This window comes from Lissotriton helveticus, chromosome 1_1, assembly GCF_964261635.1.
Source record: "Lissotriton helveticus chromosome 1_1, aLisHel1.1, whole genome shotgun sequence".
NCBI lineage: Eukaryota > Metazoa > Chordata > Amphibia > Caudata > Salamandridae > Lissotriton > Lissotriton helveticus.
Window position 1 is genome coordinate 417900533 of NC_136057.1, and position 25382 is coordinate 417925914.

General features: G+C 44.2%; 1 protein-coding gene across 1 annotated transcript in view; it reads right to left on the bottom strand.

Moving 5' to 3' along the window:
- Window positions 1-20682, bottom strand: part of SINHCAF (SIN3-HDAC complex associated factor) — a 154151-nt gene extending 133469 nt beyond the window's left edge. Inside the window, 1 exon segment of the mRNA XM_078647470.1 lies at window positions 20555-20682. Within this exon segment, the coding sequence (XP_078503596.1) occupies window positions 20555-20682 (128 nt within the window).
- Between the last annotated feature and the right edge of the window lie 4700 nt (window positions 20683-25382).

Sequence of the window (25382 nt, forward strand, 5' to 3'; positions counted from 1 at the left end):
AAAAGCCGACTCTGCCTTGTAAAGTTTTAAGGAAAGCAGAGCTAATACATGTTTTTGAGGCCTCTCTGCCCCCTGCAAAACAGTTTCTCCATCAGTTTTGGCCTTTCTGAGGCTACTCAAGGAGATTGGCATACAAGCAGCGCAAGGTCCCTCCTCCAGCTCTGCAGCAGTCACCCCAGTCCATTCTTCCCAGTCTCCTTAGCTGGCGGCAAAAGCATCCAAGCTACTTTACTTTGCTCTTAGCTGTGCACAACCATCCAATGGGCAGCTGGATTTGGGCCATCAATTATTAGAAAACAAAGTAAATAGCTAGATCGCGTATATAAAAATGTTATCAAAAAATTTTATCAATGAATTAACATTTGTAGTGAATTAACTTTCAAACAATTCTAATGAAATTGGATATTTGTACATAATGATTACGTAAATATGATGTCATTCGCGATGCTTGATTTGACTGTTCTAAGATGGCCACCATAATGAAGTGCTTTTTTGATTCCGTTTTTTATGTTTATGAAACACAACGTCACTTTCTATGCACATGATGTTTTGTAAAGCACAACTTTATTTAAACTCACGTATTTTGTATCACGTTAACTCTGACGAAGGCGGCAACGCCAAAACGCGTTTGTTAACTTTAAACCTGAAACTTAAAACTGCAGCACGAAAAATAAATACGGCTATGTGGACTGCGTAATATGGCTTGGAGTGCTCTCTGTTTGAATTGGTCCAGGGAGAACGGTGACCAAGTGTTGGAGATATATATATATATATATATATATATATATATGTCAGCTCCAATTTCCCAAAATACCCAGCCGGGTTCGTAGAAATAACGGCACTCACACAGGCAGCGGCAATCTTTTAGCAGGGCGGTTTATTTAAAAGGCAAACAAACGCGTTTCGGGACTGGAAATCCCTTCGTCAGTGTTATCGTTTGGGCGCCAAACTTTTTTCCTTTTTAAACACTGTTCATGCCTACTGTTGACATAAACAAAGGACTAATGCATTGCGTCTATAGGGCGCGCCATCTTTGAACGCCTTACATTTCACACATTTCGTCTTAATGGCTACATATAAAGCAGTACTTCTTTTGTGTATAAAAAACGTTATGAGTGTATTTTACACTTAAAACATATCGCCGTGTATCGGCAAATTTCAATTCACATTTCGAATCCTTTTATTCCCAAAGGTGGCCAAATGTCTGAGAAACAACGCATTACTAAGAATGCACAATTAAAGCCAAACATCGCTATATTTATAAACAACGCTATTTCAAGCAAATCTTGCCGTGGATCGGCATTTGCAACCTAAAATCAGGTTGCATAATTCTCAGGACACCGGCCATGGGATCAACACAACAGCATAACTCATTAAGACGACAAAAATTCTTTCACTATATATACATTTTCAAAAATATATAACCCTGATATATACTTCAAAGCATTCCAAAAACCTTCCAGACCAATATCGTATGATTTAGACACATTCCTCACAATATTTAGCCCAAGTGAGAGGCAAGTTCCTCCCCCATATTCAATCCCTTCGGAGCCTTGGTCTCAAGATCGATGATAAATCTAGACTCTAATCGTCTCAAGATCTGCAACCGGTTACCTCCTCTTGGGGTCTCAGCTGCTTGATCTAGGCAGAAGTATCTTAGTAGAGTCCTATCACTTTTGTGCTTTATGGCAAAATGCCTTGCTACCGGGTAGCTGAAATCCTTGTTGGCTATAGCCCGCATGTGTTCGAGTATCCGAAGTTTGACGGGATTGATGGTACTGCCCACATACCTCAATGAACACGGGCAGATCAGGCAGTAAACTGCGTGGTCTGTGTGACAAGACATAAACTTAGTGATTTTTCTAGCTTGACTGCCAGGCACCTCATATGCTAGCGTTCTCTTGCTTGCTGAGCAGGCTTTACATTTCCCGCACGGGAAAAACCCCTTGGCCTCTTTTAGGGTACCCAGTTGTTTCCTTTCAATTGGTAGATAGCTGTGGACTAACTCATCTCGCAGAGACCTTGCCCTCCTAAAAGTGATAGCTGGCACAGCTGGAATATCAGAGCCCACAATTGGATCTGATTTCAATATGTGCCAATGTTTGGACAAGATTGTTCTCAATCTAAAAGAGTTTGCAGCGTATGGTGTAATCATTCTGAACTGTACCTTTTCAGATTGAGTCAATGCCTTCTTTTTAAACAGTTGGCTGCGAGGAATTTTTCTTACTTTCTTTAAGGTTTCATATAGCTTGTTAGTATTGTAGCCTCTGTTTTGGAACCTAGTTATACTGTCACTTGCTGCTCTTTCAAAATCTGCATCATGGGTGCAATTACGTTTTAAACGTAACATTTCCCCATAGGGGATGTTGGAGATTAGTTTGCGGGAATGACTACTTGAAGCGTGTAAAACGCTGTTCCCTGCGGTTGGCTTACGATAGAGCTGGGTACTTATTTTTCCATTCCTCACACTTACTTCTAAGTCAAGGTAATTGACCCTTTCTCTGCTAATATCCCCAGTAAATGCCAGATTGCACTCATTGTTATTGAGCACTGCAATGTACTCTACAGCCTCCTCCATAGACCCATTCCATACCAGGAGCAGGTCATCAATATACCTGCTCCATGCCACTATCTTATCGTTCCATACGGCATTATTGGGGGACCAGGCTACCTGCTCCTCCCACCAGCCCACGAATAAATTCGCGTAGCTGGGGGCGAAGCAGGAACCCATCGCCGTACCGGAACACTGTTGGTATATAGTCTCCTGAAAAAGAAAGATGTTATTGTAGAGACAAATTTTAGTTCTCTTCGATTCAGGAAAAACTCGAATCGAAGAGAACTAAAATTTGCATTGCACAACAAGATGCTGTTAGAACTTATAAAATTTTGTCTCTACAATAACATCTTTCTTTTTCAGGAGACTATATACCAACAGTGTTCCGGTACGGCGATGGGTTCCTGCTTCGCCCCCAGCTACGCGAATTTATTCGTGGGCTGGTGGGAGGAGCAGGTAGCCTGGTCCCCCAATAATGCCGTATGGAACGATAAGATAGTGGCATGGAGCAGGTATATTGATGACCTGCTCCTGGTATGGAATGGGTCTATGGAGGAGGCTGTAGAGTACATTGCAGTGCTCAATAACAATGAGTGCAATCTGGCATTTACTGGGGATATTAGCAGAGAAAGGGTCAATTACCTTGACTTAGAAGTAAGTGTGAGGAATGGAAAAATAAGTACCCAGCTCTATCGTAAGCCAACCGCAGGGAACAGCGTTTTACACGCTTCAAGTAGTCATTCCCGCAAACTAATCTCCAACATCCCCTATGGGGAAATGTTACGTTTAAAACGTAATTGCACCCATGATGCAGATTTTGAAAGAGCAGCAAGTGACAGTATAACTAGGTTCCAAAACAGAGGCTACAATACTAACAAGCTATATGAAACCTTAAAGAAAGTAAGAAAAATTCCTCGCAGCCAACTGTTTAAAAAGAAGGCATTGACTCAATCTGAAAAGGTACAGTTCAGAATGATTACACCATACGCTGCAAACTCTTTTAGATTGAGAACAATCTTGTCCAAACATTGGCACATATTGAAATCAGATCCAATTGTGGGCTCTGATATTCCAGCTGTGCCAGCTATCACTTTTAGGAGGGCAAGGTCTCTGCGAGATGAGTTAGTCCACAGCTATCTACCAATTGAAAGGAAACAACTGGGTACCCTAAAAGAGGCCAAGGGGTTTTTCCCGTGCGGGAAATGTAAAGCCTGCTCAGCAAGCAAGAGAACGCTAGCATATGAGGTGCCTGGCAGTCAAGCTAGAAAAATCACTAAGTTTATGTCTTGTCACACAGACCACGCAGTTTACTGCCTGATCTGCCCGTGTTCATTGAGGTATGTGGGCAGTACCATCAATCCCGTCAAACTTCGGATACTCGAACACATGCGGGCTATAGCCAACAAGGATTTCAGCTACCCGGTAGCAAGGCATTTTGCCATAAAGCACAAAAGTGATAGGACTCTACTAAGATACTTCTGCCTAGATCAAGCAGCTGAGACCCCAAGAGGAGGTAACCGGTTGCAGATCTTGAGACGATTAGAGTCTAGATTTATCATCGATCTTGAGACCAAGGCTCCGAAGGGATTGAATATGGGGGAGGAACTTGCCTCTCACTTGGGCTAAATATTGTGAGGAATGTGTCTAAATCATACGATATTGGTCTGGAAGGTTTTTGGAATGCTTTGAAGTATATATCAGGGTTATATATTTTTGAAAATGTATATATAGTGAAAGAATTTTTGTCGTCTTAATGAGTTATGCTGTTGTGTTGATCCCATGGCCGGTGTCCTGAGAATTATGCAACCTGATTTTAGGTTGCAAATGCCGATCCACGGCAAGATTTGCTTGAAATAGCGTTGTTTATAAATATAGCGATGTTTGGCTTTAATTGTGCATTCTTAGTAATGCGTTGTTTCTCAGACATTTGGCCACCTTTGGGAATAAAAGGATTCGAAATGTGAATTGAAATTTGCCGATACACGGCGATATGTTTTAAGTGTAAAATACACTCATAACGTTTTTTATACACAAAAGAAGTACTGCTTTATATGTAGCCATTAAGACGAAATGTGTGAAATGTAAGGCGTTCAAAGATGGCGCGCCCTATAGACGCAATGCATTAGTCCTTTGTTTATGTCAACAGTAGGCATGAACAGTGTTTAAAAAGGAAAAAAGTTTGGCGCCCAAACGATAACACTGACGAAGGGATTTCCAGTCCCGAAACGCGTTTGTTTGCCTTTTAAATAAACCGCCCTGCTAAAAGATTGCCGCTGCCTGTGTGAGTGCCGTTATTTCTACGAACCCGGCTGGGTATTTTGGGAAATTGGAGCTGACATATGGGACGCGAGCACCATCGCGCTACGCGGCACCCGCCCTGTGAGTGACTCACGTTATGGTGTGTTGGAGCTTTCATATATATATATATATATATATATATTCACGCTCCAAGGTTGTCCACCTTATGAGTAGCACGCGAGCAGCAGCTTTATTTATGTGTAGGTGAGGACGGGGATCCGCTCGTAGACGCCGCTCCGTAATGGATCTGCCCGACGCGTTTCAAAGCTCCATCTGCTTCTCTTCAGGGGCTTTAACGGAAGCGGTGTGCGCACCCGTTACACTTCTCCAATTTCATATAACTCACCCGCCAATGGGAGGCTCCAATGAGACTTCTGGGAAGTGTAGTGCGGAAAGCACACAATCAAGTCCTGTATGGACTCCACGAGTGGGCCCGTCCTCGATCCCATGTACGGCTGCTACTTCACTGCCGTGACCCCCACGTTAACGGGGTGGTGCATACTCTGCGGCTGGACTGCCGCATATAGATTCACGCTCCAAGGTTGTCCACCTTATGAGTAGCACCCGAGCAGCAGCTTTATTTATGTGTAGGTGAGGACGGGGATCCGCTCGTAGACGCCGCTCCGTAATGGATCTGCCCGACGCGTTTCGAAGCTCCATCTGCTTCTCTTCAGGGGCTTTAACGGAAGCGGTGTGCGCACCCGTTACACTTCTCCAATTTCATATAACTCACCCGCCAATGGGAGGCTCCAATGAGACTTCTGGGAAGTGTAGTGCGGAAAGCACACAATCAAGTCCTGTATGGACTCCACGAGTGGGCCCGTCCTCGATCCCATGTACGGCTGCTACTTCACTGCCGTGACCCCCACATTAACGGGGTGGTGCATACTCTGCGGCTGGACTGCCGCATATAGATTCACGCTCCAAGGTTGTCCACCTTATGAGTAGCACGCGAGCAGCAGCTTTATTTATGTGTAGGTGAGGACGGGGATCCGCTCGTAGACGCCGCTCCGTAATGGATCTGCCCGACGCGTTTCGAAGCTCCATCTGCTTCTCTTCAGGGGCTTTAACGGAAGCGGTGTGCGCACCCGTTACACTTCTCCAATTTCATATAACTCACCCGCCAATGGGAGGCTCCAATGAGGCTTCTGGGAAGTGTAGTGCGGAAAGCACACAATCAAGTCCTGTATGGACTCCACGAGTGGGCCCGTCCTCGATCCCATGTACGGCTGCTACTTCACTGCCGTGACCCCCACGTTAACGGGGTGGTGCATACTCTGCGGCTGGACTGCCGCATATAGATTCACGCTCCAAGGTTGTCCACCTTATGAGTAGCACGCGAGCAGCAGCTTTATTTATGTGTAGGTGAGGACGGGGATCCGCTCGTAGACGCCGCTCCGTAATGGATCTGCCCGACGCGTTTCGAAGCTCCATCTGCTTCTCTTCAGGGGCTTTAACGGAAGCGGTGTGCGCACCCGTTACACTTCTCCAATTTCATATAACTCACCCGCCAATGGGAGGCTCCAATGAGACTTCTGGGAAGTGTAGTGCGGAAAGCACACAATCAAGTCCTGTATGGACTCCACGAGTGGGCCCGTCCTCGATCCCATGTACGGCTGCTACTTCACTGCCGTGACCCCCACGTTAACGGGGTGGTGCATACTCTGCGGCTGGACTGCCGCATATAGATTCACGCTCCAAGGTTGTCCACCTTATGAGTAGCACGCGAGCAGCAGCTTTATTTATGTGTAGGTGAGGACGGGGATCCGCTCGTAGACGCCGCTCCGTAATGGATCTGCCCGACGCGTTTCGAAGCTCCATCTGCTTCTCTTCAGGGGCTTTAACGGAAGCGGTGTGCGCACCCGTTACACTTCTCCAATTTCATATAACTCACCCGCCAATGGGAGGCTCCAATGAGACTTCTGGGAAGTGTAGTGCGGAAAGCACACAATCAAGTCCTGTATGGACTCCACGAGTGGGCCCGTCCTCGATCCCATGTACGGCTGCTACTTCACTGCCGTGACCCCCACGTTAACGGGGTGGTGCATACTCTGCGGCTGGACTGCCGCATATAGATTCACGCTCCAAGGTTGTCCACCTTATGAGTAGCACGCGAGCAGCAGCTTTATTTATGTGTAGGTGAGGACGGGGATCCGCTCGTAGACGCCGCTCCGTAATGGAGCTGCCCGACGCGTTTCGAAGCTCCATCTGCTTCTCTTCAGGGGCTTTAACGGAAGCGGTGTGCGCACCCGTTACACTTCTCCAATTTCATATAACTCACCCGCCAATGGGAGGCTCCAATGAGGCTTCTGGGAAGTGTAGTGCGGAAAGCACACAATCAAGTCCTGTATGGACTCCACGAGTGGGCCCGTCCTCGATCCCATGTACGGCTGCTACTTCACTGCCGTGACCCCCACGTTAACGGGGTGGTGCATACTCTGCGGCTGGACTGCCGCATATAGATTCACGCTCCAAGGTTGTCCACCTTATGAGTAGCACGCGAGCAGCAGCTTTATTTATGTGTAGGTGAGGACGGGGATCCGCTCGTAGACGCCGCTCCGTAATGGATCTGCCCGACGCGTTTCGAAGCTCCATCTGCTTCTCTTCAGGGGCTTTAACGGAAGCGGTGTGCGCACCCGTTACACTTCTCCAATTTCATATAACTCACCCGCCAATGGGAGGCTCCAATGAGACTTCTGGGAAGTGTAGTGCGGAAAGCACACAATCAAGTCCTGTATGGACTCCACGAGTGGGCCCGTCCTCGATCCCATGTACGGCTGCTACTTCACTGCCGTGACCCCCACGTTAACGGGGTGGTGCATACTCTGCGGCTGGACTGCCGCATATAGATTCACGCTCCAAGGTTGTCCACCTTATGAGTAGCACGCGAGCAGCAGCTTTATTTATGTGTAGGTGAGGATGGGGATCCGCTCGTAGACGCCGCTCCGTAATGGATCTGCCCGACGCGTTTCGAAGCTCCATCTGCTTCTCTTCAGGGGCTTTAACGGAAGCGGTGTGCGCACCCGTTACACTTCTCCAATTTCATATAACTCACCCGCCAATGGGAGGCTCCAATGAGACTTCTGGGAAGTGTAGTGCGGAAAGCACACAATCAAGTCCTGTATGGACTCCACGAGTGGGCCCGTCCTCGATCCCATGTACGGCTGCTACTTCACTGCCGTGACCCCCACGTTAACGGGGTGGTGCATACTCTGCGGCTGGACTGCCGCATATAGATTCACGCTCCAAGGTTGTCCACCTTATGAGTAGCACGCGAGCAGCAGCTTTATTTATGTGTAGGTGAGGACGGGGATCCGCTCGTAGACGCCGCTCCGTAATGGATCTGCCCGACGCGTTTCGAAGCTCCATCTGCTTCTCTTCAGGGGCTTTAACGGAAGCGGTGTGCGCACCCGTTACACTTCTCCAATTTCATATAACTCACCCGCCAATGGGAGGCTCCAATGAGACTTCTGGGAAGTGTAGTGCGGAAAGCACACAATCAAGTCCTGTATGGACTCCACGAGTGGGCCCGTCCTCGATCCCATGTACGGCTGCTACTTCACTGCCGTGACCCCCACGTTAACGGGGTGGTGCATACTCTGCGGCTGGACTGCCGCATATAGATTCACGCTCCAAGGTTGTCCACCTTATGAGTAGCACGCGAGCAGCAGCTTTATTTATGTGTAGGTGAGGACGGGGATCCGCTCGTAGACGCCGCTCCGTAATGGATCTGCCCGACGCGTTTCGAAGCTCCATCTGCTTCTCTTCAGGGGCTTTAACGGAAGCGGTGTGCGCACCCGTTACACTTCTCCAATTTCATATAACTCACCCGCCAATGGGAGGCTCCAATGAGACGTCCTCACCTACACATAAATCAAGCTGCTGCTCGTGTGCTACTCAAAGGTGGACAACCTTGGAGCAACAATTTATACGCGGCCGTCCAGCCGCGGAGTATGCACCACCCCGGTACCCTGGGGGTCACTAAAGTGAAGCAGCAGTCGTACTTGGAATCGAGGACGGGCCCACTTGTGGAGTCCATACAGGACTTGATTGTGTGCTTCCCGCACCACACTTCCCAGAATACACAGTCTCATTTGAGCCTCCCATCGGTGGGTGTGTTATATATAAAATGGGGAAGTGGGTCGGCGGTTGCGCACACCGCTTCCGTTAAAGCCCCTGAAGAGAAGCATATGGAGCTTCGAAACGCGTCGGGCAGATCCATTACGGAGCGGCATCTACAAGCGGATCCCCGTCCTCACCTACACATAAATCAAGCTGCTGCTCGTGTGCTACTCAAAGGTGGACAACCTTGGAGCAACAATTTATACGCGGCCGTCCAGCCGCGGAGTATGCACCACCCCAGTACCCTGGGGGTCACTAAAGTGAAGCAGCAGTCGTACTTGAAATCGAGGACGGGCCCACTTGTGGAGTCCATACAGGACTTGATTGTGTGCTTCCCGCACCACACTTCCCAGAATACACAGTCTCATTTGAGCCTCCCATCGGTGGGTGTGTTATATATAAAATGGGGAAGTGGGTCGGCGGTTGCGCACACCGCTTCCGTTAAAGCCCCTGAAGAGAAGCATATGGAGCTTCGAAACGCGTCGGGCAGATCCATTACGGAGCGGCATCTACAAGCGGATCCCCGTCCTCACCTACACATAAATCAAGCTGCTGCTCGTGTGCTACTCAAAGGTGGACAACCTTGGAGCAACAATTTATACGCGGCCGTCCAGCCGCGGAGTATGCACCACCCCGGTACCCTGGGGGTCACTAAAGTGAAGCAGCAGTCGTACTTGGAATCGAGGACGGGCCCACTTGTGGAGTCCATACAGGACTTGATTGTGTGCTTCCCGCACCACACTTCCCAGAATACACAGTCTCATTTGAGCCTCCCATCGGTGGGTGTGTTATATATAAAATGGGGAAGTGGGTCGGCGGTTGCGCACACCGCTTCCGTTAAAGCCCCTGAAGAGAAGCATATGGAGCTTCGAAACGCGTCGGGCAGATCCATTACGGAGCGGCATCTACAAGCGGATCCCCGTCCTCACCTACACATAAATCAAGCTGCTGCTCGTGTGCTACTCAAAGGTGGACAACCTTGGAGCAACAATTTATACGCGGCCGTCCAGCCGCGGAGTATGCACCACCCCGGTACCCTGGGGGTCACTAAAGTGAAGCAGCAGTCGTACTTGGAATCGAGGACGGGCCCACTTGTGGAGTCCATACAGGACTTGATTGTGTGCTTCCCGCACCACACTTCCCAGAATACACAGTCTCATTTGAGCCTCCCATCGGTGGGTGTGTTATATATAAAATGGGGAAGTGGGTCGGCGGTTGCGCACACCGCTTCCGTTAAAGCCCCTGAAGAGAAGCATATGGAGCTTCGAAACGCGTCGGGCAGATCCATTACGGAGCGGCATCTACAAGCGGATCCCCGTCCTCACCTACACATAAATCAAGCTGCTGCTCGTGTGCTACTCAAAGGTGGACAACCTTGGAGCAACAATTTATACGCGGCCGTCCAGCCGCGGAGTATGCACCACCCCGGTACCCTGGGGGTCACTAAAGTGAAGCAGCAGTCGTACTTGGAATCGAGGATGGGCCCACTTGTGGAGTCCATACAGGACTTGATTGTGTGCTTCCCGCACCACACTTCCCAGAATACACAGTCTCATTTGAGCCTCCCATCGGTGGGTGTGTTATATATAAAATGGGGAAGTGGGTCGGCGGTTGCGCACACCGCTTCCGTTAAAGCCCCTGAAGAGAAGCATATGGAGCTTCGAAACGCGTCGGGCAGATCCATTACGGAGCGGCATCTACAAGCGGATCCCCGTCCTCACCTACACATAAATCAAGCTGCTGCTCGTGTGCTACTCAAAGGTGGACAACCTTGGAGCAACAATATATATATATATATATATATATATATATAAATATACATATATATATTTATATATATATATATATTCACTGAAAAAACCATAGGTTATAGACCATATATAGTTAGGAATTAGCATTTAGAAAACCTTATTTTACTCACACAAAACCATTGAAATTCCATATATAGTTAGTTGCACTAACTATATATCGCGCACCCGCAATCCACTGCTGATGATGTCACATATTACATCATTCATGACATGGTCAGTGACATCACTGATAACAACATCCAGTGATTTTTTGTTTCTATAAAGTTTAAATATGTCTTACATATTGAAGAATGAGTGGATGTGTAAGTGTCTGGACGAAGGATTTAGTAGGTGCATGACTGACTGTATGAGTGAGTGATTAAATGTGTCTCACTGACTGCATGGGTTAGTGACTAAACTGTCTTAATTTGTGCATCATTATGTCTGTTGTTCTGTAAACTGCTGCATGTGTTGATCAGTAGCTATATGAGTAACTATATGGGTTATTGATTGATTGCCCAAGTATTTGTATGGGAGACTGAGTGTGTGTGTGGCTAGCTGGGAGGTGTGTGACTCTGTGCAGATCAATCTGTACTTGTATCAATGATTGTATAAGAAGGTAAGTATGTGTTAGTATATGTTTGAAAATGTAAGGTGCTCTATGTTTAACTGTATAGACAAGAAAATGGAAGTGTCATTGATTCTTTACAGGACTGACTAGGTGTGTGAGTAACTCCATGGATGAGTGGCAGACTGTGAGTGTCTGTATAGGTGTATGAGTGCATATGATAGTGTTGTAAAGATGAGTGATTGTATGTATGAATGATTGTATGGGTGAATGAGTGAAGGTGTGTGTAGACGTAGCAAACTAGTATTGGTGTGTCAATGGTTTCAAAAATTATACTCTCTTTTTAACACTGGGTGAAACAGAGGTTATATTAAAATGTGAGGAGATGCATTGTATTGTCACATGAATGATATCATCAGTGATGTGGTCATTGATGTCAAATGAGATGTCATCAGTGATGTCATCAGTGATGTCATTTGAGATGTCATCAGTGATGTCATCAGTGATGTCACTGACCATGTCATGAATGATGTAATATGTGACATCATCAGCAGTGGATTGCGGGTGCGCGATATATAGTTAGTGCAACTAACTATATATGGAATTTCAATGGTTTTGTGTGAGTAAAATAAGGTTTTCTAAATGCTAATTCCTAACTATATATGGTCTATAACCTATGGTTTTTTCAGTGAATTTTCAAGGTTTTGTAAATGCTAATTCCTAACTATATATGGTCTATAACCTATGGTTTTTTCTGTGAATTTCATTGGTTTTTTAACAGCTAATATCTGTAGCTGTAAAATGTATTCTTCTTTAAATCCAAAAATATATTTTATATGTTTATGAATAATTTTTTTTTTAAATATTTTTTTTTCTTCGTTCCCGCTTCGCGAATCGGGAAGCTTCCCGTTAGCTGACCTTGATGCCGCGAAATAGACCGCGAGCCGGTAAACGTTTCTTTACCGCAAGTGCCGCGTTAGAAAACAACATCGTGACGCCTCCCGTCCGCATGACGTTTCACGTTGTCGCGTGATACGTCATATGACGTGCTACGTTAGCGAACTGGTACGCGAAGCGAGTCGCAAAGCGCAGGTTTCTGGAGTTTGTGTTTCAAAAAAACAAGGGAACCCTAAAGGTATAGCGTAGGGACCTTGGGCATTACATATTACAAAGAACAGTGGTCCCTATGTGCATTAAATATACAGTACAAAATAATCATATACTCAATCAGTAATATGTCTTCTGTCCGTCCGGACAGGATTTAATAAATTCTAAATCCAAAGATGAAGTATTTTACGAAAAAGAATGTCAAGTGGGCACAGCCGTGACCCTCAACATACAAGACAAAACAACAGAAAAGCAATGTAAACAAGGCAAGGGAATAAGTCTGCGTACTTGTACTTCAGTAAGGCAGGCATAAGTTACAGAAAAACACTCCATTGCATTTTGTAAATTTTGACATAGATAATGTGCATATGGGGTTTAAAAGTCGACGACGTTTCGATGCCTATAGAAATAGAGGCATCATCATCAGGACAAGAATTGGCACTATTGTTGTCTTGAACAAAAGCAATATAAAATGCCTTTCAATTACATTTACTTATACATTAATGGTTACAATGGAGAAAAAGGGGGGAAAAAACAGAGAGACCAAGAGTTAGGTTCATTACATGAAAATGAAGGCATGTCTCAGTGATCCTTAAGTAGTGAACAAAGGCAGTGCTTGTGAATGAGGCAAGCATAAAAAGTGAAGAAGGTGAAAAAAGTTAAAATATTGCCGTCGTGATGATATGATCGTCGTAGTGACCCTGAACTAGTTGAGGAATAAATTGCTCATTCAAAGCGAGCGAAAAATAGCAGTTTGGAAATTTAAAACGGGCGAAAATCACAGTGAAACCGGCTGTGAGAAGTGGGTTGTCAAACTGCATGCACAGCGGTATTTTCGGAAGTAATGCGTTCAAAAAACGGGCAAGAGAGTGCACGATAACGCATGGTGGGCTATGATGCAAGGGCATGCTGGCGTGAGTGGAGAGGTGGTGTTCTAATACCTACTTCAATCAAATGAAAACGCTCTCCGTAAATTCAGATCAATAGATCTGGCGGTGCTCAAGGGTTTGGTCGGCGGGTCTGAAAACGTAAAGTGCGGCCAGTTAAAAGCAGAGATGCATGTGCTCGGCATTTGCAGAAAACAGGGGGAGTGGCTGTTTACCTGATTACCCGGTCGGGCAAAGCAATATTCGTGGGTACGAAAGTATTGCCGGGACTCTCGCGCAGCAATGGTGGCGTAGCGTAATAGCTACCTGGCAACTACAAAACGGAGGTGTGGGTTACACATGGGCATCTCTAATATAAATATTAAAACCAATTAGAGGCGGGAGGTGGCTGCTTACTTACTTGAGGAGTGCGACGGCACTATGGCGGGAGTGGCGATCTGGTGGTCAGTAATCTCAGGTTCCCGGGCTTTTAATGGGACCTGGACGCGGTAAACAGCGAAAAGGGACTAACTGAGGCTGTAACAGTTAGGGAGGTGAAAACGGCGGCCATTTCAAAGCGGTGAAAATAAAGTGATGTGAACATGCAAAGTGTTGTTGGCAAAAGTGATTTTACATCAGTGTATTGCAGAAATATATAAAAACATTTCAATTTGCAGCAGGGAAGTCCATTACAATTTAGAGCAGGGAAGTCCAATCCTCAATCCGGTTTAGCCCATCATGGATGCTGTTGCAGCGCAAGATCCATTGCAGTTCCTCTTTATTCAGCAGTTGAGCCATGTCTGCTCCCCGAGGGGGCGGTTTGATCAATGTGATTACTGTCCATTGTAGATCATTTTCGCTATGTCCTTTGGCAGAATAATGTTCTACGAGGGGCGCATTTGCAGTCTTACATTTGATCCTACTCCGATGTTGTCCAATGATGTTGTCTATAACCTATGGTTTTTTCTGTGAATTTCATTGGTTTTTTAACAGCTAATATCTGTAGCTGTAAAATGTATTCTTCTTTAAATCCAAAAATATATTTTATATGTTTATGAATAATTTTTTTTTAAATATTTTTTTTTCTTCGTTCCCGCTTCGCGAATCGGGAAGCTTCCCGTTAGCTGACCTTGATGCCGCGAAATAGACCGCGAGCCGGTAAACGTTTCTTTACCGCAAGTGCCGCGTTAGAAAACAACATCGTGACGCCTCCCGTCCGCATGACGTTTCACGTTGTCGCGTGATACGTCATATGACGTGCTACGTTAGCGAACTGGTACGCGAAGCGAGTCGCAAAGCGCAGGTTTCTGGAAGCAAACCGGGAGGCCCTGCAAAGCGCTTAACGTAAACACAGCAAGTCATGTGACTTGGTAATAACACTTTTCATTGGTTCATTTCACTTTTGGTTTCCTAATGATGTAAGACTAGGTCATATAATCTAAAATGAACACTTTTGATTGGTTGAGAACTCTTGTTTTTCCCAAATGATGAAAATCCCTCCTTCTTTCCTCACTCTGACTTTCATCATTGTGAGAGAAAGACCCTTTGTGATCACTGAGCAATGGCTTCTTTAGTAGCTTCAGCTGGTGCTTCCCCACCACCTCCACCACATCCAAGGAAGAGTGGACCACCTGCTCAAGTTATAATTCAACAAGAAGAAGAAGAAGAGGAACAGGACGAGGAGCACGAAGAGAGGCAGTTTTTGCCTGAGCAGCCCAGGACGTCTCACCGGAAAGAAAACTTCATTTGGCAATTTTTTAAAATTCCCAAAGGTCAGAAAAAAGTAAATGCAAGATACGTAACTTGCCTTATATGTCAAGATAGACTGTCCAGAGGAACCGAGAAAAAATACAGTTTCGGAAACTACACAATGCATCGCCATATGCCTAGGTGGCATCCTAACAACTACAGTGCTGCACAGTTTCGGAACGACCTAGATAATCTCCCTATTATGGCCAGAAGATCTGTTGTACCGGAAGTAACGGGACCAGAGGGCAGGGAGATGGTGCCAAATATACAAATGAAATTTGGTGAAGTAAAACACACCTGCGTATTTTGCGATGGATTCATTTCCTACGGAGAAAAAAGCATCACTCTGATCAACAGAGCTATTGACTATCATATGCAAGTTTGTACGAAACGCCCAAAATAATAAATACTTCTTTTTTTGTTTTGTTGCTCCTGTTGAGCCCTTTACAATGAATCGTTTTCATTGCCCCCTCCAAGAAAAACCCAAAAAAATATAAAACTTCAGAAAAATTCAAAAAAAGTAAAAAAATGTTCCGAAAAATTATAAAAAAAATATAAAACAACAAAAACAATAAAAAAAAAAGTTCTTTTCAGAACTACCTCCCCGTTATTAAAAAATTGGTACAATATTTGGAACTGTGCCAACCTCTATTTCTCTTAGTTCGCTTCCCAGTTCGCTCGCCGGTACGCGAACTAGAAGCGAACCAAAAACAGTAAGTATAAGGGACGGAAACAGACACTTATGTTAAAAGAAAGACAGCTATAGGGGAGTAAACTAGAGATACTATTACCCGTAATCCACTGCTGATGATGTCACATATTACATCATTCATGACATGCTCAGTGACATCATCAGCAGAGGATTGCGGGTTTTTTGGCAACGTGCCTTATCCACGGTTTAATAACGCTGCCTTTTGCTTTATATAAGTTTTCAAATTGTATGAAATATATACCAATAGGTCGTTATGAACCTTTAGGTAGTGCTTTTCTTCATGAGGTCTGGTCGCTTCCATACACATACAGATGTTTCAAAGATGATCAAGAAGTTTATCTGAATGGAGAGGAATGCACTGAGACGCCAGATCATTCACTAATGTGTAGGCACATACAGTTACACGGTTCATGCAACAAACACCGACCAAATATGGCTTGCGTGTTGCAAGGCACGCCAGTTCCTGCTATCATCCCCACGTTCAAGTTGTTGGAAAATGGTAGTTATTTGATGCTCAATAATGAAGATTGTTCTGAGTTAATTGAAAAGGGTCTGCACCTCTGTACGGGTGTTCGCTATGTGAAGCACGAAAGTTTCACGGGCCGAACTCAAGGCCACCTCTCTCTGAGACAAAAGAGCTCTTATTCTTGCCATGCCGTTGAAATCTGTCCCAAGGTTGGTATTTGTGGCCAGATTGAAAACTCCCTATGTTCATGTGTGGGAGGAAATAGAACATTTCTGCAGCAAATAACCCGTTCACTTACTGTTACGATAAAAGGAATACTTTTAATTCAGATTTGCCTTTCAATTTCAGCAAGATGGTTCCGACTATCTTTAACGCATCCTCCACAAAGACCCTGGCGCACTTTTTTAAAGTTGTTACCAGTGGTCTCGTGACTTCATTTGAGAAAATCTTTGGAGTCATCCCTGCTTCCTTTCATTCTATTTTCTCCACTCTGGTTCGTGGATTGGCATTTTTACTTGCATTACCAGCGGACGCTCTTGTGCTTTTTTACATTTTTAAATATGGATGTCCCTCCTATGCAACCTCCCACCCTGCAGCTGCTGACACTGTTCCGCAATCGCATGCTAGAATATTATGGCACAATGCCGTTGGCGATATTAAGCACGGCATATGGATTATCTTTTCGATTCTCCTACTTCACCTGTGTCCAGCCTGTATTTCACTGCCTGACCTGTGATTTCGATTGGGCCATTGATTTGTGTCTCTGCGGACCGGTTTCTCCTGACGTCGACTTTAATCAGCTGATGACTCCTATCATTACTCACGAGTTGGTTTGTCCTGGCGAAAGGATTATGGCTGTGGCATTGATGCATGGACTACTTGGTCCCTGGAATTTACTGGCGGCAGCACAGTCTTTCTTGGAACAGAGCTTTCTTGAAAACCCACCGAGCTGTCCTCTGATGGTGATAGAGGATCCGGTGCTGGGAGAGCACGTATGGTCTTTTCCGCTTTTAAATTGGATGGCTGAACTGTTTTCGGATGAAGACGGTGACTTCCTATTGGAGGCTGTTGCAGCTTATTTTGCATACACAGTTATGTCATAGACCTTTTTCATGTTTGATATGCTGAGTACTAGCATTTCATTGACAATTCATTGACTTATTTGTCAAGTTTTTATTATTTACCTTGCCTATTGGCTTAAGACTCGATAAAGTACTTGGCTGTTTTATTTTTCTTTAGCATTAAATTTTCCTAGTTTTTAATGCTTTACCTTGCGGACCGTCCACATATAAACTTGCAATCTGCTCTCATGAGATGGCACTTCTATTATCTTATTCAGTTCGTTTCCGGATCATGGGGAGGTGTCATCTAGGTCCTGGATATCTTTACACCGTGTTAAGTTAGCATGGGCTCATTACCGGTTTAAACGCCATTTTTCCTTTTTTGCAACTTCTGCACACGACACTTAGTTGTTGCTTTAGCTTTCCACCTAGTAGTTCATCGTGGTTTACATGAGAATAATATGTTATTGCTCTACTATCTGCTTTGCTTGTTAAACTATATCTGTACAGCGAGTGCTAAAGTTTCAAGAACAACACGATACAGAATTGTTATGAGGTCTGATCTCCACGACTTCATACTCATAACATAAGTGCAACTTCTGCCAATTCTGGGCATGAGGCGGGTTTTATATTGCTTTGCCGAACACACATACACAACAGTTGATGCGGTTCACATGAAGAGAGAGCTGGTGTATGCTGATGTGATTCCTTCAAATCTAAGACACTAAAGTATGGGCACGCCCTAAACCAACACAAAGAGACCTTCTTAGCAAATAATATAATATGTGTATTAGGGAGGGTGAGATATAAGCAGCCGCGGGCCGTGGAGGGAGTTACGGTGAGGCAGGGAGGCGGGGAGGGGGAGAAGCAGGGTGGAGCCCTCTCTACCTTGCCCCTCCCCCTCCCCGCCTCCCTGCCCCACCGTAACTCCCTCCACGGCCCGCGGCTGCTTATAAGTGTTGCTAACTCTTATTCATTTACAGCATGTTAACATACTGTCACCATTCGCTTTTTATGTACTAGTAACTATGCTGGTAATTTTGCTACTGATAATATGTGTACTTGTATTCTCCACCCTGCTTCTCCCCCTCCCCGCCTCCCTGCCTCACCGTAACTCCCTCCACGGCCCGCGGCTGCTTATAAGTGTTGCTAACTCTTATTCATTTACAGCATGTTAACATACTATCACCATTCGCTTTTTATGTACTAGTAACTATGCTGGTAATTTTGCTACTGATAATATGTGTACTTCTATTATCTAAGATACTACGCCTGAGAAGACGGCATTAGTAAATAAACATTTCAAATACACATGTGTTCTTCTTAACTCCATGTTCTGGTTTCTAAGAAATATATAACGACCGACTGTTCATGAGTTCCACGTATCCTGAGGCACTATAAGTTCATATTCTGGATTGTCTAAACATTGAGAGTTTGTTATATCCAATGTGACACTGTACCTAGCTTGCTAAGGAGTTTTTGATTACTAACGTGAGTTTTGGGACACCCTAATTCGCCGAGGTTCCAATCCTCTGTCCACAGTTCTGTGTGAGAACAGAAACCCTGCGACAGGGGCACCCCCGACCCTTGCTGGAGCTTCATCACACTTGCGATACAACTCCAGCAATGCGCCACCTTTACGGCACAGATACATCACGCATCTGTGCTGTTTTTGCCCCATGATGCGCCGCATTGTAAATGCAGCACACCATAGGTGACGGAACAGCGGCACAGAATGACTAACACATCCCTGGTGATGCGCCAGTCATCATAAATGTATCCCTATGCTTCTTATCTTGTTAGAGATGAACCGCCATATGTATCATCAAAGTTTTTTGCATTTCCTAAATAGCGAACTTTAAGGAATAAATAGCGATTCTTTACCATTCCTAGTTTGCGATGAGCTATTTGCTAATTACAAATTACCCATTCATTTCCTTCATTTCCATAGGGCGGTTGGACTCACTTTTAGCTCGAACGGCTGAATGGATTTCCACGAAACTTGGCAAAATTGTAGGGACTGGTAGCCCGATGTGCCTTTGCTATGTCTCAAGATATATGCTCCAGTGGTTTTTACGAAAATTAACTTTGAAAAATATATATTGGGCTACATTGGCCTATATATATGTTGGAGCCCAAATGTAGCCCAATGTAGCCCAATGAAGCCTAATGTAGCCCAATGTAGCCCAAAGATGGCCGCCAGACACACAAAAAAACAAATGTAGCCCAAATATCAGCCAGATGTAGCCCAACTATAGCCCAGTGACAGAATGACCAATCAGCTTCGCAAACCTCTGTTACGCGAAGCGGAGCGCTGTTACAGATATATATCTTTTTTTGAACGTTAATTTCTCACAATCCACTGGAGCACATATATTGAGACCTAGCAAAGGCACATCGGGCTACCAGTCCCTAATATTTTGCCAAGTTTCGTGCAAATCCATTCAGCCGTTCGATTATTATTATTATTTTTTTTTTTTTGCCCCGCGGGGCCCTTTTAAAACCTCCACATCAAACCTAGGGGGTCAGCGAGGATCTACTATGCCCCCTTATAGTTATTTCCCCCTTTGTTTTGACCTCCTCTTGTCTCTCGATCCTACCGAGAGACAAGATGGCGGCCGCTACGGACTTTTTGGAATGTTGACAGACGCCGGAGAACCAATCAGCTTCGCTTCACAAAGCTCCGTTGCGCGTAAAGTACGCGTCCTGGGACGCTGCCAGGTCCGCTGTTACAGATATATATCTTTTTTTAAACGTTAATTTCTCAAAATCCACTGGAGCACATATATTGAGACCTACAAAAGGCACATCGGGCTACCAGTCCCTACAATTTTGCCAAGTTTCGTGCAAATCCATTCAGCCGTTCGGGCTAAAAGTGAGGCCAACCGCCCTATGGAAAACTCAATGTTAAAAACACGTTTTGGGACCCCCCTTTTTTCTCGGCCCCCCCTTGACGAACCCCCCCCAAATTTTCAAGGGCTGCTCAGAAACAAAATGTGCCATTTTCCTGAAAATTTCAGCCAATTCCGTCCACAAACGCCAAAGTTATTAGACATAGAATTTTCAAAAATCCCATAGAGAAAAAATCCTAACTATATATACCTACTGGCGACCGCCAGTAGGTAATATATATATGTACATACACACACATATATATATATATATACACATACAGATCACACACATATTTTTTTGTCCTTTATCAAAAACTCTGCATACATTTATACTTGTTCTTTAGCAAGTTGAAAGTGTAATGTTTACCCAAAGCAGCTCTGAAAACCTTTCTCATAGCGTGTGCTGTCAGTGAATCGTGAGCTGGAAGACTTCGCTTTGCAAATACAGCAGCCGTCTAGACTTCGGTATATCTTCGGCTTGTGAAATCCAAACATCTTGCATACAATTTCTACAAGCCAACCTGCGGAACATAGGCAAATGTGATATGTTATTCACTGCTTGCTTTCCAGAATCCACCAGCTCAAGAAGCAGACACATGTCACTGTTGTAGTACGTTCATATAATTTAAATTACCATCCGGACGCGGAGTTCACCTTATCAGAATGCTTATAATCCTTACATTACCTAATATTTCTGCTTCATTTCTTTGAGGCAGTTCATCAGTTAATCTGACTGGCGTACATACCGTCTCAAACGAGGTGAGACCAAGAAATGAGGGTTTTGAGCATTCTAACTAAATTATATAAAAAATATTTCCTTTATTCTTTCAATAATCAATCAGCGTAGATGGCCAACACATGGTTCATAACGAGGTTTTTGCTTCATCATGGCCAATTACAATCATATATATTCTTAATCTAAAAAACTGAAATATATATGTTTTTCAATATACATTTAAAAATAATCTTTCCTGTAGACGCATTATCTAATACATTTCATATATTAAGTTTTGTTGTTTTAATTAAATAACAAACGTCATGTTTTAGTATCTGCTTTGACATCTAATCAAATAACAAAAATAATAGCTGCACACATATTTCTGTTGGAATACAAAAATAAATAGTCCATATTACTCCTATCTTCTATGTACATTATAATTTGTTTTTGTTTGAATGTAGATACAAGAAGAAGCGTGTTTGTTGCTCCTCTTTATTTTTTATCGGGTACAACCAACCAACACGTGTTTCGCTGAACTAAACTGAAGCAACAAACACACTATTGTATATCATAATGCATAATGAAGACATGTAGATGATAAATCTTCATGTATCTATCCCCAAACAAATAAATTCATAATGTACCGAGAAGATAGGAATAATGTCAATTTCAAAATTAATTTTTGATATTCGAATAAACACTGATTTGATCTTTGGACAAACCTTTTTTAAGAGGATTAATTTATGTCTCCCAAAAAAAGAAACAAATGTGTTTAGCATTTTGAGATTAGCTGTGTGTCAAATTAGAAATCTTTCTAATTTATCCTAAAAAATGGCAAAAGAGAGAGTAGAACTTACAAGACAAAACGCTTGTAGTGTAGTTCCTATATTCCCAATAGGCTCTGCGCATTGGAATAATATATTCTGTAGCTTAGACGTAGGACTGAGGTCGACTAGGTCTCTACTGAATATATTAGACTTAATTGTGAGTGCCAGCTAGCTCAAAGGTCACTAGAAACTTTCTCGAATTCACAAGAAGGGATTCGTTTCTGACAACCGCATGAACATGACAACTTTGTTTCCCAAGAATAAGAAATATATCTCTAGAGTCGTGGAAACAATAGATAGCTATTTTACTCAGTCAATCGTGCATGATTCGTTTCACCAGTGGTGCTGAAAAATAGAGAGACGGGCGTTTTCAATAAAAAGTATTTATTGAACAGTCTTCTTTCTCAAGCATAAGAAATGTACTGCTACAATCGTAATACTGGTTATAAAGTACAAGGCATATAATACGAAAAGTATTATAAAGTAGTACTGTAAAAGCATGGTATGGTTTCTAAGCCATATAAAATAACATATAATACATAAAATACATACAGTGATAAATAATGACTAAAAGTACTCAACTGGTGCTTCTAAAATACGCCTACCCCGGTCTACCTAACATAAGTCTAGTACAAGGGAAGAAGTAAGTGAGGTGTAGCTTAAGTTTTAGTATTCTTTGCCAAGAATCTATTCCAAGAATTCTCTAAGGGTCTTATCTTACTTGGTTTTAGAATGAAGGAGGTCTTGTATCTCTCTCTTAGGACTCGATTTCCCAGCAACCCGCAAGGGTAACCTGGAAACACTGGAGCTGGATTTCTCGGCAGGAGAAAAGACAGCGTCTCTCAGTGCGTCAGCTGGAGGGTCGGCTTCCTTCGGCACTTGCTGCTGCAGGGCACGTCGGGCAAGTAGATAGTCGAACTGCTCCAAACCACCGTGTGTTTGTCTGGGCAAATGTAGGCATATTTATACCTTGAAGGTGCCGAGTTTGACGTACGATTGGACATTATAACGTCATCAAAGACTCAGTTCTTTGAAAACTCCATGATTTCCTAGATAAATTAGTATTCAGGCAAGGGGAAGTCCCTAGCTGCTGAAGGCGGGTTTTTCTAAGAAATCGTTGTTGATTCTCAGAACTTAGTGGAAGTAGCCATGCCGTATTTGGGCTGCATAGGCTCAGTCTAAATATGGTAATGATTTCTATGCCTATATAAGGATCGGGTAATTTATACCTATATATGGCCATGAATCGGGAATATTACACTAGGGTCCTAGATTCCTACACAACACCCTGAGACTTCTAAAAATGCAATGCATTAATAATACTATAACTTAAGGCAAACTGCAATCATACTTAGGTAAACAAAACTGAAACAAGGAATGTATGTTGGTTACTTAAAACAAGGTGTACATTCTTAAAGGGTTAACCATTCACATGGTAATTACACACTGAGTACACAATATCTTTGTCAGGCGTCTTGCGTAATCCAATTAGTCTAAAATTTCAAGTAAAGGCTAGTCACACTGTAAAGTATTCAAATACTTAGTTTAGATTTTATAGAATTTCATGGCAATCTGTTCGAACAGTTACAGAAACATTTAACGCTCCAATCAAATAACTCACGTTTATATTTTATTATCTTAAATCCCTACTTCAAACCAAAACAACAGAGACAAGAGAGAAACAGAGAAAGTGAGAAATAAGAGGGAGTTTTAGCACAAGATGAGGAGATTGCCATAGAATTTCTGCAAGAATAGTAAATTAAAGAACAGCACATGATTTAATTAACCTTCCAAGGCAATGGGAGGACCACAATGTTTGATAGGTGTGCAGGTAAACAATTTTACAACCGGGACAATAATGTCCCAGTAGATAAATAAATGGAAAAAAGAACTGTGTGATTGTGGCTAGAGCTAATCTAACTAACGTGGATTGTCCATCAAGAAGGCAGTCTTTGAGAAAATGTTATGCAGTAGGGATTTTAATGAAAATCTCCCTATTAGCTAGCACTCCACGGGGCTTGTTTGAATTCCATAAAAGTCTGAAATTTTCGAATGTAGAAGGAAACCTCAGAGGAGTAGATTTTCAACTTTTTAAACAAATATGAACAAAGGAGTATAAATAACTAACATACGAATTAACCTAAAACTAATATTGGTGAGTTGGTCATGTACAATTTCTTGTGTTTACATTTTTTTAGTACAAATCTGATATAAAACTTTTAATAAATAACAGACAGGATAATTGCTCATGGCAACCAGACAAAGCACTTTCTGTCATCACACCCCTGCTGGGATAAGACAAGGCAGTATGTACTACGTTTGTGGGCCACAATACAATCTTTAACTCATCTGCTTAAAAATACATATTCTAATGTAACCTTTTCAAAGATAACAAGCATTTACAATGCAATGGTTTCGCCTTTGGAAAAGTTAGAGCTATTGGCATTGTAAATGACAAAATTTGTGTTTATGTATTAGTTTTGAAAACAGATAAATAAATGGCATTGTCATTTACATTGCCATTAGCTTAATCTCTCGCAAATGTGAGACCTATTGTACCCTACGGACGAGCTCAGCAGACAGCAATTACTACCACACACACACACCCAGAGCCACACACACACACCCAGAGCCACCCACACACACCCAGAGCCACACACACACACACACCCAGAGCCACACACACACACCCAGAGCCACACATACACACCCAGAGCCACACACACACACCCAGAGCCACACACACACCCAGAGCCACACACACACACACACACACCCAGAGCCACACACACACACACACACACCCGGAGCCACACACACACACCCAGAGCCACACACACACACCCAGAGCCACACACACACACACACACACACACACACCCAGAGCCACACACACACACACCCAGAGCCACACACACACACACCCACCCAGAGCACCCACCCGGTCACAAGTGGGGACCGGGAAGGGAGGTGCCTTGGGCGAGACGTGGACAGTGTTACGGGGTGGCCGGCGGCCACACACAGCGGGGTGGTGCCGGTGAGGCCGTTAACGTGTGTGGGCTCCATTAAAACATGTCAGAGGAAGCGATGATACTGGACGATTGGGCAATGTGGCTGGATGACACTGGGAGCGATCAACAGGAGGCGGGCAATCGACAGCAACGAGACACGCAAAAACGTAAATAAACAAAATGTTGCTTACCTGATAAGGAGAGGACTGAAATCGCGCAACCACCCCTGCAAAACACACGTCCAAAATGGGCAAAACATCACAGGGGGGGGGAAAAAAAAAACATCCGCCCACCGCCGCATGACGTTTTAAAAAGGGTCGGAGAGGAAAAAAAATCGCCGGAACGCCCACGAATCGCCTCGCACAATGACGGACGCCTCTCTCTTCCAATGGCTAGCCTCCATTTATGGAGCTAGCCAATGGAAGACAGAGGCGGGACAAAGCCACATACTATTCTCAAAAGATTTCGCCTGCGCGAATGCTGCTGCGCAGCGGATCGCCAGGCGAAACCTAAAAAGTGGGCCGCTCATGGGTGTGTTTTCTGCCCGCAGATGTGCATGGCGAAGGGCAGGTTGCCCACGGGGGATTGGATGCAGGGACTGGCCACACACCAGGTGACCAACCCCACTCTTGGCCCACT